This window comes from Odontesthes bonariensis, chromosome 2 (assembly GCF_027942865.1).
Source record: "Odontesthes bonariensis isolate fOdoBon6 chromosome 2, fOdoBon6.hap1, whole genome shotgun sequence".
NCBI lineage: Eukaryota > Metazoa > Chordata > Actinopteri > Atheriniformes > Atherinopsidae > Odontesthes > Odontesthes bonariensis.
This window is the reverse complement of record NC_134507.1, coordinates 5,901,736-5,914,617: the sequence shown is the minus strand read 5'-3', so window position 1 is coordinate 5,914,617 and position 12,882 is coordinate 5,901,736. Positions and strand designations below refer to the sequence as shown.

Here is a 12,882-nt window from a genome sequence, read left to right as displayed (position 1 = left end):
ACAGGCCAACAAAAAAATCACATGTGGGCAGTAAATCGGAATTGAGCATTAAGGCCTGCAGTCAGAACGTAACCTTAGAATCAAAGCTGCACAGTATGGAAAACATATCATATTATGTTTTTCCTGTTGTCGATAAATCCCCCATGAACCATGAATAAGTATGCCAGTAAACATTGAGTATATATAACTAAAATACGTAGTTTCCAGCTACATGTTTGAATGATGCAAATTTTGACAGATTCTAAAATGGTCATTAAACTTGGTTGAAAGTAAAGTAGAAACGGACAAAGCCGATAAAACATTTCCCTTAAATGTTCTTACTCCACCGGACAGATGAAAAACACAAAATGTGTCCAGGGCAATTTGGAGGCTGCTATTCGGAGGTCGTCCTTTGCCCCTTGATTGGCTGCTTAATGGCACTCTGAGAATCACATGATCATTGTTGATGCGTCAAATACCAATGTTTGACATTAACGGTGGTGAAGGGAATCATTCCGTCCATTTTTTTTTGTCTTTTCATGTCACTTATTCTATAGAATATTTTACGATGGGCTCTCATCCACGTAATCTCTTTGGCAAACAATACTCCTCCTGGTTTGAAGTGCTCCAGTACATTTTTCCACAGATCGAGACACACCCCAACAGTTCAGACGAAGCAGATTAAACAGATGTTTGTTTCCTGCTTACTTTGTTTATTTGGGAGCCACGTTTTTTGGCTTTAATGAAGCTTACTCGTCTTCCTTTGAGGATAGTAAATCCAGCTTTTTCCCAACATCCACAGCCAGCCAGTGAAGAGCTTTGGCCTGAGAAAGCAAAAGCAACCTCTTCTCTGGCCAGCAGTCAAAGGCATTGTGTGTAGCCCGTGTCCCTGAATTAGCATTTAACAATGAAAACCTTGCCAAACATAAATAGTTTTCAGGCTTCTTACCTTTTTTAAGGTAATATTACAGAATGAATAAGATAAACTTTAGCATCCACGGCTGCTGATAGCTGGTCTTTGCCTGTGGCTCAGTCGCATGCTGGCATGTCACAGCGATAGCTGCATTCTTCCATCTCAGCTGATTTGAGTCTCGCTGAAAATGTCTCCATTCATATGCAAATGGGTTGCAAAACTTTCCGCCTCAACCCTCTCGCCTCTAAATTGTTACTTTCCCCCCCCTGCCCTATTCAAAACTCGTCTGATGCATTGAATTGCTAATATACTCTATGAATACATGAATAAATTCCTTTTAAAGTCATGGTTTTACTCGGCTGACCGGATCCTGAGGATTGCATATAATTTGAGTCTAATGGGGGAAGACTGAATGCAGGATATCTGATTGGTGGGGAAATGAGGCGTTTTACAGTCCATACAACTTGCACACAATCAATAATGATAATGCTCTGAAATGGCCGATGCAGTTTTCTGTAAAAGAATGGTCTCTAAACACGTCAGCACATAAAGTCACATAAAGGAAAACACGAGCCTATTCAAAATAACAGGGATTGTATGACATTTGACACCGTACGGAAACCTCGAGACGGCAGATTCTCCTCCTCGCATCTCTGTCCGCTCTTTTTAGAGACCCGGATATTTCACGAGTGGAAGTAATTAGTTCGGTATTTGCTTACAGTAGTATTAAGTTTGTCCTACTGAGCAACGAGCTCAGAGCTCTGAGGTTTCTCTGGGTTCATATTCAAGTTGGCAGCGGACTTTTCCGTCACGTTATCAGGGAATGCAATGAGAAAGTTGACAGATTTCAACATGATTTTCAGCCTTTCGGTCCTTTTATGTGATGAAAGGATTGATGAGAATGGATTAAAAACTTAAAGGCACTTTAATCACTGGCAGAAATTAAAGAAATGAACGCTGACACTGAAGATGACTCATTGAATGAGATCCCATCGGGCTCTCTCATGACAGACGAACAGGAGCAGCGGCAACAGTAGTAGTGACAGGGCGCCGTAATTCTTTTTTTATGAGCTTTCAGAGAAATATTGCAGAGCACACTGTGTAAATCTTAGGAGTTTTAAAGGATTGATAACTGAGAACACGCCAAACACTCATTATTTTTGCCCTTTTCTAAATGAAACCGGGTGGTTTTAGATTTATTTTTCCATTAAAGAAGTTTCATTCCTTCATTACGCTTGTGGCTCAAAGCAAACTTAAGATATATATATAATATAATATAATAGGAGTACTGTTGAACTTCTGCTTCCACGTTATTTTTCAAGATTGCCTCACATTTGCATAGAAATTGTGTTTTTTTTTTTTTTTTCTCTCCTCCGTGCTGTTTTCACCCAAACAGATCGCATCTCTTGGAAAATTGTTTTCTCTTCCAGTGAAAGAAAATAAATGTAATGTCCACTCAGTGCTGTGGGTGCGACCACAATTTTCCAGTCCGTCACTCATGCCTCGCTTAAGGTTGGCTCCTGCTTCACTGTTTCCCACCTGTGCAATGACTGGGTGGACGGATGGTTCACGCCGTAGTGAATTGTACTTTGCAATGAAAATGGAGCGTTGTTGTTACCTGTTACCCTGAAAAAATGCTCATAGGAACTGTCGCTGTGCGTTATCGAGCTCAGGGCTTGAAAGGAGAGATTTTTAAGCTGAAACCCGTCATTTTTACATTTTCACATCGCAAACAAACCATATTTTCAGCATCGTTTTAGCTAATCTTTGTTTTGAGACCTCTAAACGGGTGACGTCTGAGTGATCGCTGGCCCGCTTCAAATCTGGCAACCTTCGGGACAAACGTCTCTGGTACTGCCAAGCGAGAGCGAGATTTCTCTCCCACGGCAGGAACACCTTCCCCTGCTTCCACACTCCTCCGCTGGTGGGAGAGAAAAGCGGCCGCGTTAGTACATGTGCAGTCTTATGGCCGCGGCTTGTTTGGCAGGCTGCCGCGTTTTATACCCTTCCAACTTTGTCTCTGAGTGATCATTACACATGAAGTTGGAACCGAAATCCCAGTCGACTTTAACTTATCTGAATGATCATTATTCTACTTTGTGTATTGTTTTTTTTTTGTTTATACACACACACACACACACACACACGCGCACTGAAGCTCTGTGGGAAAGTGAGACGGCTCTTTACATCTCTGAGCCTTCAGTGCTTTGGGCCCAGACTGCAGTATGAAGTGAAATGAACATGTGAAGTTTTATTGTTTTTACATTTACGAAAGTTAAAATGATCCTTTTTTAAAAAAAATATTTTTATAATCGAACCAAATTTGTTCATTATTTAGATTTTTTTCCCCCCATTTAAAGTGCCATCAGAAATGGACCCTTTGTTTCCCCCCTCGACGAGGAGGCGCTTCTGTGAATGTTTCAAAGTGGGTCTGAAGATGCACCGTGAGAGATCCAGATATTTTCCAAGGTACAATTTCAAAGAAGGGAAATCATGTTCCTTGCTATAGGGGCCATTGTTTGGAGTTGGTATGAAGCTAGCTAAAAAGCAAGTTTCCTCTTGACAGTGGCAGGGCTGGCATATCTTTTTTTTTTTTTTTTTTTTTTCTGACAGCATATTTTCCAGCCTTGTTTGGTTGCACAATTTCAAATCTCATTTCTCCAAAAACAAGTGACAGTTTCACAACGACGTGGCCTTGTGGAGCGAAGAAACTGAAAACCAACTGATGATCACGACTCAGGAGAGACCTGCTCTGTTTGACGGTCTCCCACTTTCCCTCACTGTATCACATATGTTGTACCGCCCCCCCCTTCTGCACCGGCAAGCTATGTCTTCTTTAGACTGTAAAAGTTCAATTCTTATATCATTTGTTCAGACGCCGGCGATGCGTGGGGCCCTCTCATCAGTGCTGGGTTCCTAACGCAGCGAGAGGTCTCGCTTTTAGTGTTTCATCCCGAACATATGGTTGAATTGATGAAGGAGAAGGAAAAGGTTTGAACAAAAAAAAAAGGACACAAGTGGTGAAAGTCTGAACAGGGAGAATCCAGAAAGAGGAAACTGGAGGCAGAAGTGCCACAGATTTGAGCTCTGTGACAAGCACAATTATGTTGATGGTGTTTTACACGGTAATGGGTCTCCTCCTGCCACCATTCACATAATGTCTATTTCAACGCCTCATTTACCCTGGTGCTCAATCTTAAAATCTTTTTTTCCCCCATTTACATTAAGTGGAAAAATAAGTGGGCGGGGCAGTTGAACATTATTTTTTTTATTATTCATCACGAAGCGTAATTTCAGTGCAATGTGAATACAACAAACGTGCATTGTGAACTCAGTTCAGGCTGTTCCCATCATTTTCATGGAGAATGTTGGAAGCTCGCATCTGCACAGCTGCACAAACATCCATCTGGATGGAAAAGAGACCTCGCCTTCCAGTTGGCACTTTCCCCCCTTTTTAAGAGAATGAAAGAGACCGAACAAATGAGGAAATGACTTGCCAAATTTTTCAGTTTTATCAGAGCTGTATAATATGGCCATTAGCCATCTGACTGTAATGAGGCCCATGGAAAGATCCTTTGGTGGACAATCCAGACCAGCTAAGGACTAGTGTTCATGTTCTGTAAAAAGCGCTCACGTACTTAGTCGGAGACGATCTGCAACAACAGCAGAGGCTTTTGTTCCAGAAGAACTTTGATAATGAGCTTTGGCCTTTTTGTTTTCTTCTTTTCGACTGTGTTTACATGCACACCGGAGGCCAGGTTATTGGAGTAAATTAAGTTGAGAAGAAAAACAAAGGTGCACTTAAGAATGCAGGTGGTTGATAATCAGATTCAGCCCTCACCCTCCACCTAGCTTCAGGCTAAAGCTGGCATAAATGTGATACAAGGATGAGTAATGATGTTCCTGTTGTTCCGCTGCCACTCCGAGCTCACATGCTCGTGGTGGACGCAGAATCTCGAATAGATGAATAACGAGCTTGTGCCAGACAACCGGAGCTGCTTTCTCTGTTAAAAAAACAAATCCAGCGGGATTTTCTGAACCTGTTTCTCCAGTAATTAAAAACTAGCGTTTTTGTTTTCCGTCTGGTCCACTTAAGCATTTAATCAATGGTGGCAAATCTGGTGGCAAACGTGCAAATTAAATCGTGGAATTAATAAAAGGCCATACAAAGAGACACAAAAGTTCCCCCGAAAGAGCTGAAAGAGTATTGTTTTCTGTGGAAACAGAAGCTGCAGGGGCCCCTCTCTTATAGAAAGCCCACTCTGCTCTGATTGGTCAGCTCCACTGGCCTGAACAGGCACCGCCCACCATTCTTCACCAGCTCTTCTAGTGACTTTTTCTGGATTTATTGCCATAGTAAAAGTATAGAAACATATAAAAAAAAATTCAACAGTACATGAAAGATGCAGCTATTTCTTTGAAAGAAAAAAATAGTCCACACACTTTAAAGGGGATAGAGAATCAAAATCGTCTTTTTCACGTTTTTGGTGTTAGTTCTCCCCGCTGTGGGGAGTACACACGAAGTGCCAGCAAGTGTCATAACCTCTGTTTCAAGTACTCCCCTTTTTTGAATAGCCCCCAGAATATCCCCCAATCCGTTTTTGTGAAAAAGTGATGTCAGGCTGTGAAAGCGGACTACGATCGTTACATATTCTTCCCCCGGAAAGCAATGTTCGCGATCAATGACTTTTATTTATTTTTAACAGCATCCCCAACCGCTGACTTTTCCTTTGCTCTGCGCATTTCACGGAGTACAGTTTCATAAACCTTGCACGATTCCGAGCAGCAGAGTAGATGGTCAGTTCCGACAGGGACAGACAGACTGCAGCGATCTGTGCGCTCCGCTGAGAAGCTGATCGGCTGCAGCCTCCCATCTATCCATGACCTGCACGTCTCCAGGACTATGGGGCGAGCAGGTCGGATCACAGCTGACCCATCTCTATTTGCACCACTCCTATCGGGCAGGAGGCTTCGGTCCATTTGGACCAGAACCTCCCGTCACAAAAACAGTTTTTCCCCCTTGCAGTTGGACTTATGAACACTTCATAATCACCTCATAACCTGCCCCAGTCACTTTACCATCATTAAAATTGCACTAATGAAGCTGCATTGTTGTTGCTCTGTATATACATTTTATATTCATATATTTTTATTCTTTATTTTTTATTATTTTATCCTATGTTACATGTTTGCACCTTACGCCGCAGCAAATTCCTAGTTAGTGAACACTGTTCACTAACAATGGCAATAAAACGAATTCTGATTCTGATGAGCTTTCTTTCCAGTCGGTGTATTACTCTATAGCTCTGTTTTCAGTGAGAGCAAGGGCAGCCAATCAAGCAACGGCAACCGACTAGCGCCAACACCTACCTGCATTTCGTAATGAGGTTGCCAGATAAGCTCTGAAACGACGCCAATAAGGGAAAAAGACGCATTCTAAACCCAGCATAGTAACAGCTGTTTCAGAGAGCCTTTTAGGGAGGTTCTGAGCCATTACAGACCCAACCAATTTTTTTTGGGCTACATATCACATCACAGAACAAGGATTAATGCCCCATTCAACCATTCTCTATCACCTTTAATGTTTTTGCTTTCCTTGGATGGACAAAAACAACCCATCAGTCGCAGCTCTCTGCTTTATGGATGAGGGTTAGACGCTGGCCAATCATGACGACTGTAGAGCAACACGAATGGCTCCAAATCAGACTTGGCAAGAAAGTGACTAAACTTTCAAAGATTGCTCCAGATATGTTCAAATTACGTTGTATATTTATTCCTTCATGGGATTTTCATGCATTGCTAAACCACAATCGTAACATTCCTGGTCTCCTGGCTCGCGGTTAAAATGTTTCCTGATAAATCGAGCGGGTGATGAAGGAAAAGGACCACTAAAAATCCCAATAAACCAGCTGTAGATGCGCCCTCAGTTTTGAACCACATTTCTGATTCACACAACTGTGCTCGCGTGGTATAAAGGCCTGAGTATGCTTCTCCGTCACTATCCGTCAATCCGTCTCCGTAGTCACGGAGAGGCTCTCCGTCCTTTCGAAGTTCTCCGTCGGGCTGTAGGATACGCAATTAGGCAGTTCACCTCCCGATCAGTCGGCGTCGCTACGTCTACCGTGAAAGTCGTTGATTGATTGTTCACCTTCCGGCTCCATTCCACTCCTGACAGTGAACGATGGCGAGCGAGAGAAAGACTGTTGTTGGAGTTGGAGCTTGTTGATTTTGAAATGCAAATAATTTTAACCAAAAATGGCGGCGTTGTTGTTCTGAGAGGAAGGAGCTAAACCGGAAAAGTGATTCCGGAAATGTCGACCAATCACAACCCTTGCGGGCTCCGTTGCCTCGACGGATAGATAGGAATTTTGGCCGACGCACGCAAGCAGCGGAGAGCGTCTCCGGGAGGGTCTCCGTCGACAGAGAGTGCTCTCTGTAGGCGACCGTAAATCAGCCTTAACCTGGGCTGCACAGCTGATTGATGTACAAACTCTTAGACAGTTCGTGCGCACCTGTTACTATGCAACCAGGGTGTCCTCCTCTTTGTAATAATCCTCCAGGCCCTCAGGCTTTTATACGCCTTCAGACTTTGCTTTGTGAACTCCCAGACAGTTTTTGCCAGACGTTAATGTCTGCGGTCCACTGATTCTTGACTCCCAATCCCTCGACTGGCCGCAGCAGCCATGTTGAATGTGTTGTTTACATAAAACACTGATGGAGGTGTATTCCCTCTATACCTGAGGAATCCTCTGCGTTCGCATTCAGTTTCGAAGCTCAACGTGTGCAGCCTTAACATCAATATCTGTCCACGAGGCGGCGCTTCCAGCACTCACGCGACCTGTTAAGTGACTCCTGTCCGGTCCTGTCCTGCTCCTGACCTTTTACCGACGCTCCCCGACCAAAACCGCCAAACTCCTTTTGAATAAATAACGAGGTCATTTGTGTGGAGGCGCTGTCGGCTGTTTGGAAATGAAGTTCATCAGAGCGGCTCAGCGTGTCAGCATGTTCTGCGCGCGTGTAGGCTATCCATCTCTGCCATCGCATTAATTAACAGCTGAAGGAGGTTTGGAAAACATCTTTTATTTGCTCAGCAGCGTGGCCGCCCTGTTGTGGAGCTGAAACGCGGCTCGGACGCCCTGGCAATAAGATCTGTGCGCACACCGAGTCTGTGTCCGAGCTTGTTTTTGTGTGCTAATCTTTTGAATACATTTACCTTTTTACTAACGTGTTTGTATTTGTCTCTGTCCCTCTTTTCCTCTTCCTCCCCTCTCCCTCTCCTCTCTGTCATCGCAGGTATGCATCGTGCAAAAGAGGGACACGGAGAAGATGTACGCCATGAAGTACATGAACAAACAGCAGTGCATAGAGAGAGATGAGGTCCGAAACGTCTTTAGAGAGCTTGAGATCCTGCAGGAAATTGAACATGTTTTTTTAGTAAATCTCTGGTGATTATCCCTTGTTTTTACACTTTCAGTGTGGTCTGATGTTGCACGTGTCGGTCGCCTGCTTTGCCTGTGTGTGCGTTTTGCATTCTCAGCCTCCCAGATATCCCAGGAGACGCTTGCATGCTTACTTTTAAATCTGTTGCAGGCTTTAAATAGACGTACGGTTTGTGAATATTATGTTCCTCGTGTTGCACGCACGCACTTGGCAATAAGGGATGTTAAAAATTTTTTAAAAAGTTTAGTTTAATTAGGGCTGGAAACAAAGCCATTAAGTTAAGAAACTATTTACACAAGAGAGGTATTTTAAGATTTTAATTCTGAACCCGAGCTCGTGAAGTACAAATTTGATAATTACTGTGGTTTGAAATTACCTTGCTCTTCCCTCGAGTCTGATATGTGGGTGAATCGAGGCTGCTTTCATTATTCAACGCTCATTTTCACACGGGACACATTTCTAAATGTAATTGGGGACCTGGCTCTGCATTCACGGCATATTACACAAAGCACTTTACTCCACTGTAATTGGTCAAATAGTCACGCACGTTCCTATCTTCCCTGAGCAATCGCTGGCAGAATATTTGGTCTTCGACACGTTCCATGATGAATTGATTGTGTTCGGAGTGTGCGGACGAACCGAGGCAAAGTCACGCCCTGGGCCAATTGCCTCAATAAGCTCTGAATGATTTAAGTTCACCCGAAAGCACGTTTTTTTTTCGCCTGCTGGAGAAGCTCCTCCTCACCTCTGAACAAACTGAGGCCGATTTAATGAGTGTACAGTAGTGGGTCTGTATTTTTTATCTTCTTTTCTTACTTTTTAATTCCCTACAGGATGACATGGCTGCCAGAACCTCCTGTGTGCTACTTTTCCATGCGCTGGCCGGCTCCACTCTCCCTCTCGTACTCCGCATCCAGCACTATTTTAAGTGCCCATTAGTGACAAACATACTATATCATTTCAGCTCTGTGGGAATTAGAAGTTTCACACCGCCTCTCCCTGCTCGTGAGATGCTCCAGAATGGGCCTGTCCATCTTAACGGGGGCACATGGCGGCCACGTATCCGCCTCCCTCTTACCAGAGTTGGAGTGTTCTTGTTCTCTGCAATTAAGTCTTTTTTTATTTAGTTTGCACCTTTTTAGAGAGTTTGCATAATCTTGTTTGGGACTGTTACTTTTTGACAGAAAAGACGAACAAGAATAATCATAAAGCTTCACTTCGATGCCGTTTCGAGGACGTGCTGCATTGAATGAGGTTGATCGTTCCTCTGTTCAGTCTGTTCTGGACGGAAGAAGAGCAGTTATCTTAAAAAATAGTGAAATGTACCATCAGTACGGCAGGAATAGCATCTGAAGGATTGTTTGTTTGTTTGTTTATTTATTCATTTTTCCAAAGTTGTAGATAGATTTCCACCGTCTGAATGAATTCAGGAGGAATCTGAGGGGAGTTGTGGTGCACTCCCGTCATCAAAGTGATAAATCTCAGTCCAGGCCGCTTTATGGCAGTCTTTCTCACATCGTTTTGCTTCATGCAAACGGAGTCGTTCAGGTGTGCTGTTGTTACCTCCAAACGAGAAGCAACCGGTTGCATTACGGCTCTTTTGTACCAGATGTCATGTACGTGTCCGTTGTGCAGACGGACCTTTTTTGTCCCCGCCTCAGCCGCAGTCATATCCACATCCTTAAAAAGGCAGCTGTCGCTAAAAGATGCTTATCAAATCAAATCAAATCAAATCAAACTTTATTTATATAGCACCTTTCATACTAAAGAAAAAAGCAACACAAAGTGTTTTACATAATAAAATCAGTAATAAAATCAATTCAATTCATAAACTCACACACAACATCACACCGACAACCACACTGCAGACATACTACCCCCCCACCACCCCCAACATGAGCAAACTGAGCAACATCAACAACAATCAACAACAATCAACATTAAAATCAACATTAAAATCTGGCTTGAAACGGTATCGGTCGACTCATTGTCGTCAAGAATTTTCGTCGGGTGCAAGACTGGAAACCATCTCAGAAAATTTGGCTTGCAAATAGTAACCCAACATCTTTTAGTCTGAGAGCTAAAAATCATCGACTTTGCCTTTTGATGTGAGAGGCTGTCGGGCGAAAGTCTTTCAAAAGATCTTTTTCAAGTTTTTTCAAATTTGTCTCGCGTGGGATTACTTACAGCTTTAATGGATGGTGCGAGTTGCTTGTAGAGACAGACCTGCATGCGCACACCTCTCCTCAGTACTTGCATCTTTTTTAATGGCTGCACTTTCTGAGCGCGCCAAAGGTTTGCGAGGTCGAGAGCAGCGACCATAAATTCAGCTGCAATAAAGATTCAAATACAAAATCCGGCTTCAGAGAAACTGTTCGGCTTCTGGCCTCTTCTCGACAGCACTTAAACACCTACATGTGCAACTTCTACAGAAGATTTGGCCAACCGAACGAGATCCCTCATGATAATCATACAAAGCAAGAGAAATGCGTTAATCTGACTTTGGCAAATTTACACAGACTTGCTGATCATGTTGTGCAGTATGAAACCAGACGTGAAAGTGAGCAAATAAAATAAAGTTTCTTTTCTTTTTACTGATTCACTGCCAATACCCTGAAGAATTGGGAGTGGGAGGTAAGAAGTGCAGGAGACGATGGTGAGCGTCGGCTTGGAGGAAAGAGACCTTGGCAGCGGGAAGGCAGGTGGTTGAATGAGCTGAGTGGGCGGCAGGAGAGAAAAAAGGGGCTAAGGCAGTGATTGAATGGCAGTAGAGGAGGGAAGCTTTGCAGAGAGAAGCGGTGTTGTCCAAACAAGTAAGCAAACTGTTTCAAAAAGAAAGCGAACATGTTGAGGATAACAGCAGCTTAGATCAACAGACAAAGGAGAGCATCAAGGATAGATTGAAGTGCCACGCACACACACACACAAACACACACACTTTCTCAGGTATAACTTCCTCTGGATACTTGGCACGTAAGTTGTTTTTTTTTTTTCAAGCATCATGGAGAACCTGCCACATTACTCTGTGGTCTCGGAGTAGTTTTTTTTTTTTCTTATGTAATTCAGGAGTCATGTTGATTCTGTTGGACCTCGTCAGTCCTTTTTTTTTCTCTCAGTACTTTTGATAAACCACTCTCCAGCTCTCTGAACAGGGAATTCTACTAACATGTGTGACGTTCTCCCACAGACCAAGTCAGAAGTGGCAGAATATCTTAAACATTTTCTTCGACGGTCCACATTGTCGCAACGCCACACATACTTCGCTCACATGCGTGGATTTTCAACACCTTCAACAGCCACGTTGGGATGTAACCGTAGGTGCGTGTAACTCGGCATTGTTTGAGTCATTAGTTCGGTTCAGGAGCGTTTTGTTCTCCTGAAACGCATTTGGAAGCTGTCAAATAGAAATAAAGCGTTTGTCAGTGTGTGAGACTCGGAACTGTGATGGTATTGATGTAGAAAGATTACCAGACTAACTGAGTGAGCCATAGAAAATGCTATAGAACAGAATACTATTCTGACTGGAGGCTGGAATTGAACAATCTTCTAGTTGGATGTCCCCAAAAAATAGTTTGATTTGGATTTATCTTAATCCACCCAGTAGATTCATATAGGACCACCCTTAAGATAATCTTTTAAAGGTCTAAAGCCTTATATAAATGAGTATATGCAGTCTCTGGAGTTTTATCTGAGCATCTGTACATGACGGCATGTTGCCCCTGTGCACATCGCATTGACTAACTGCTTTGTTTGCCTGCCTGCTTGAGACAACATCTCAGGCTGGCAGTTAATGAGATCGGGCTGATGTGAACTCGGCCTCGTTCTCCCATTGTCTGTCTTACTGTATAAGTAAGAGGAACGTAACTGGTTCACTACGTGGGCATGCTGTTTTCCCAAACCCTGGGAGATCTGACAGTTGCCTTATCCGTTGGCTCCTCAAACAGAACATTACAATTTCTGGCACTTGGCATTTGGGCTTTCAGTGCATTATTAATGGACGTGCAACAGACCAGCTGGGGTTTCTGGGAACTGGCAATTCTCAAAAGCAAACAATATAAAAAGATGCAACTCATGAAAAATGCCAGCTTTGATTTAGCTTCATAGGAGTATTTTTATTGATGGAACGTAAGGAGTGAGCCAAGGAAACTGCCAGCCGGCGTCGGAGAGAATGCAGGAAAATAGACCAAAAGATGCTGTTGGTTGAAATAATGACGACCACAGCCACAGAGGGGGGAGAGTGGGTTAATCAGGCAAAGAGAAGGGATGCAAAATAGAGCAGGAAAAGTATTTTGCATTGTTTTTGTTTTTCAAAGCAGAGATGTGCTGACTAAGAGGATTTGTAAGATATCCTCCAGCTCATACCTCCACGCTCAGGCACACTTTGTGTCTGGCAATGGGGTTCTGCTTTCATTGAGTCATCCCGAATTGTGCTGTGCTTTTGAAGCACCAGCTTCAAAAGAAATGCATTTGGAAGCAACCTTGTGAAAGCCCACACTGAATCCCATCAGCCGGGGAAAGGCTGCCTTAAGCAGGCAGGATGTTAAGTCGGC

At 43.4% G+C, this 12,882-nt stretch overlaps 1 protein-coding gene across 1 annotated transcript in view; it reads left to right on the top strand.

Annotated features, from left to right (window-relative positions):
• stk32c (serine/threonine kinase 32C) overlaps positions 1-12,882 on the top strand; it is a 95,284-nt gene that overhangs the window by 54,291 nt on the left and 28,111 nt on the right. Inside the window, exon 3 of the mRNA XM_075474649.1 lies at positions 8,186-8,337. Within this exon, the coding sequence (XP_075330764.1) occupies positions 8,186-8,337 (152 nt within the window). The remainder of the gene's footprint in view (positions 1-8,185; positions 8,338-12,882) is intronic.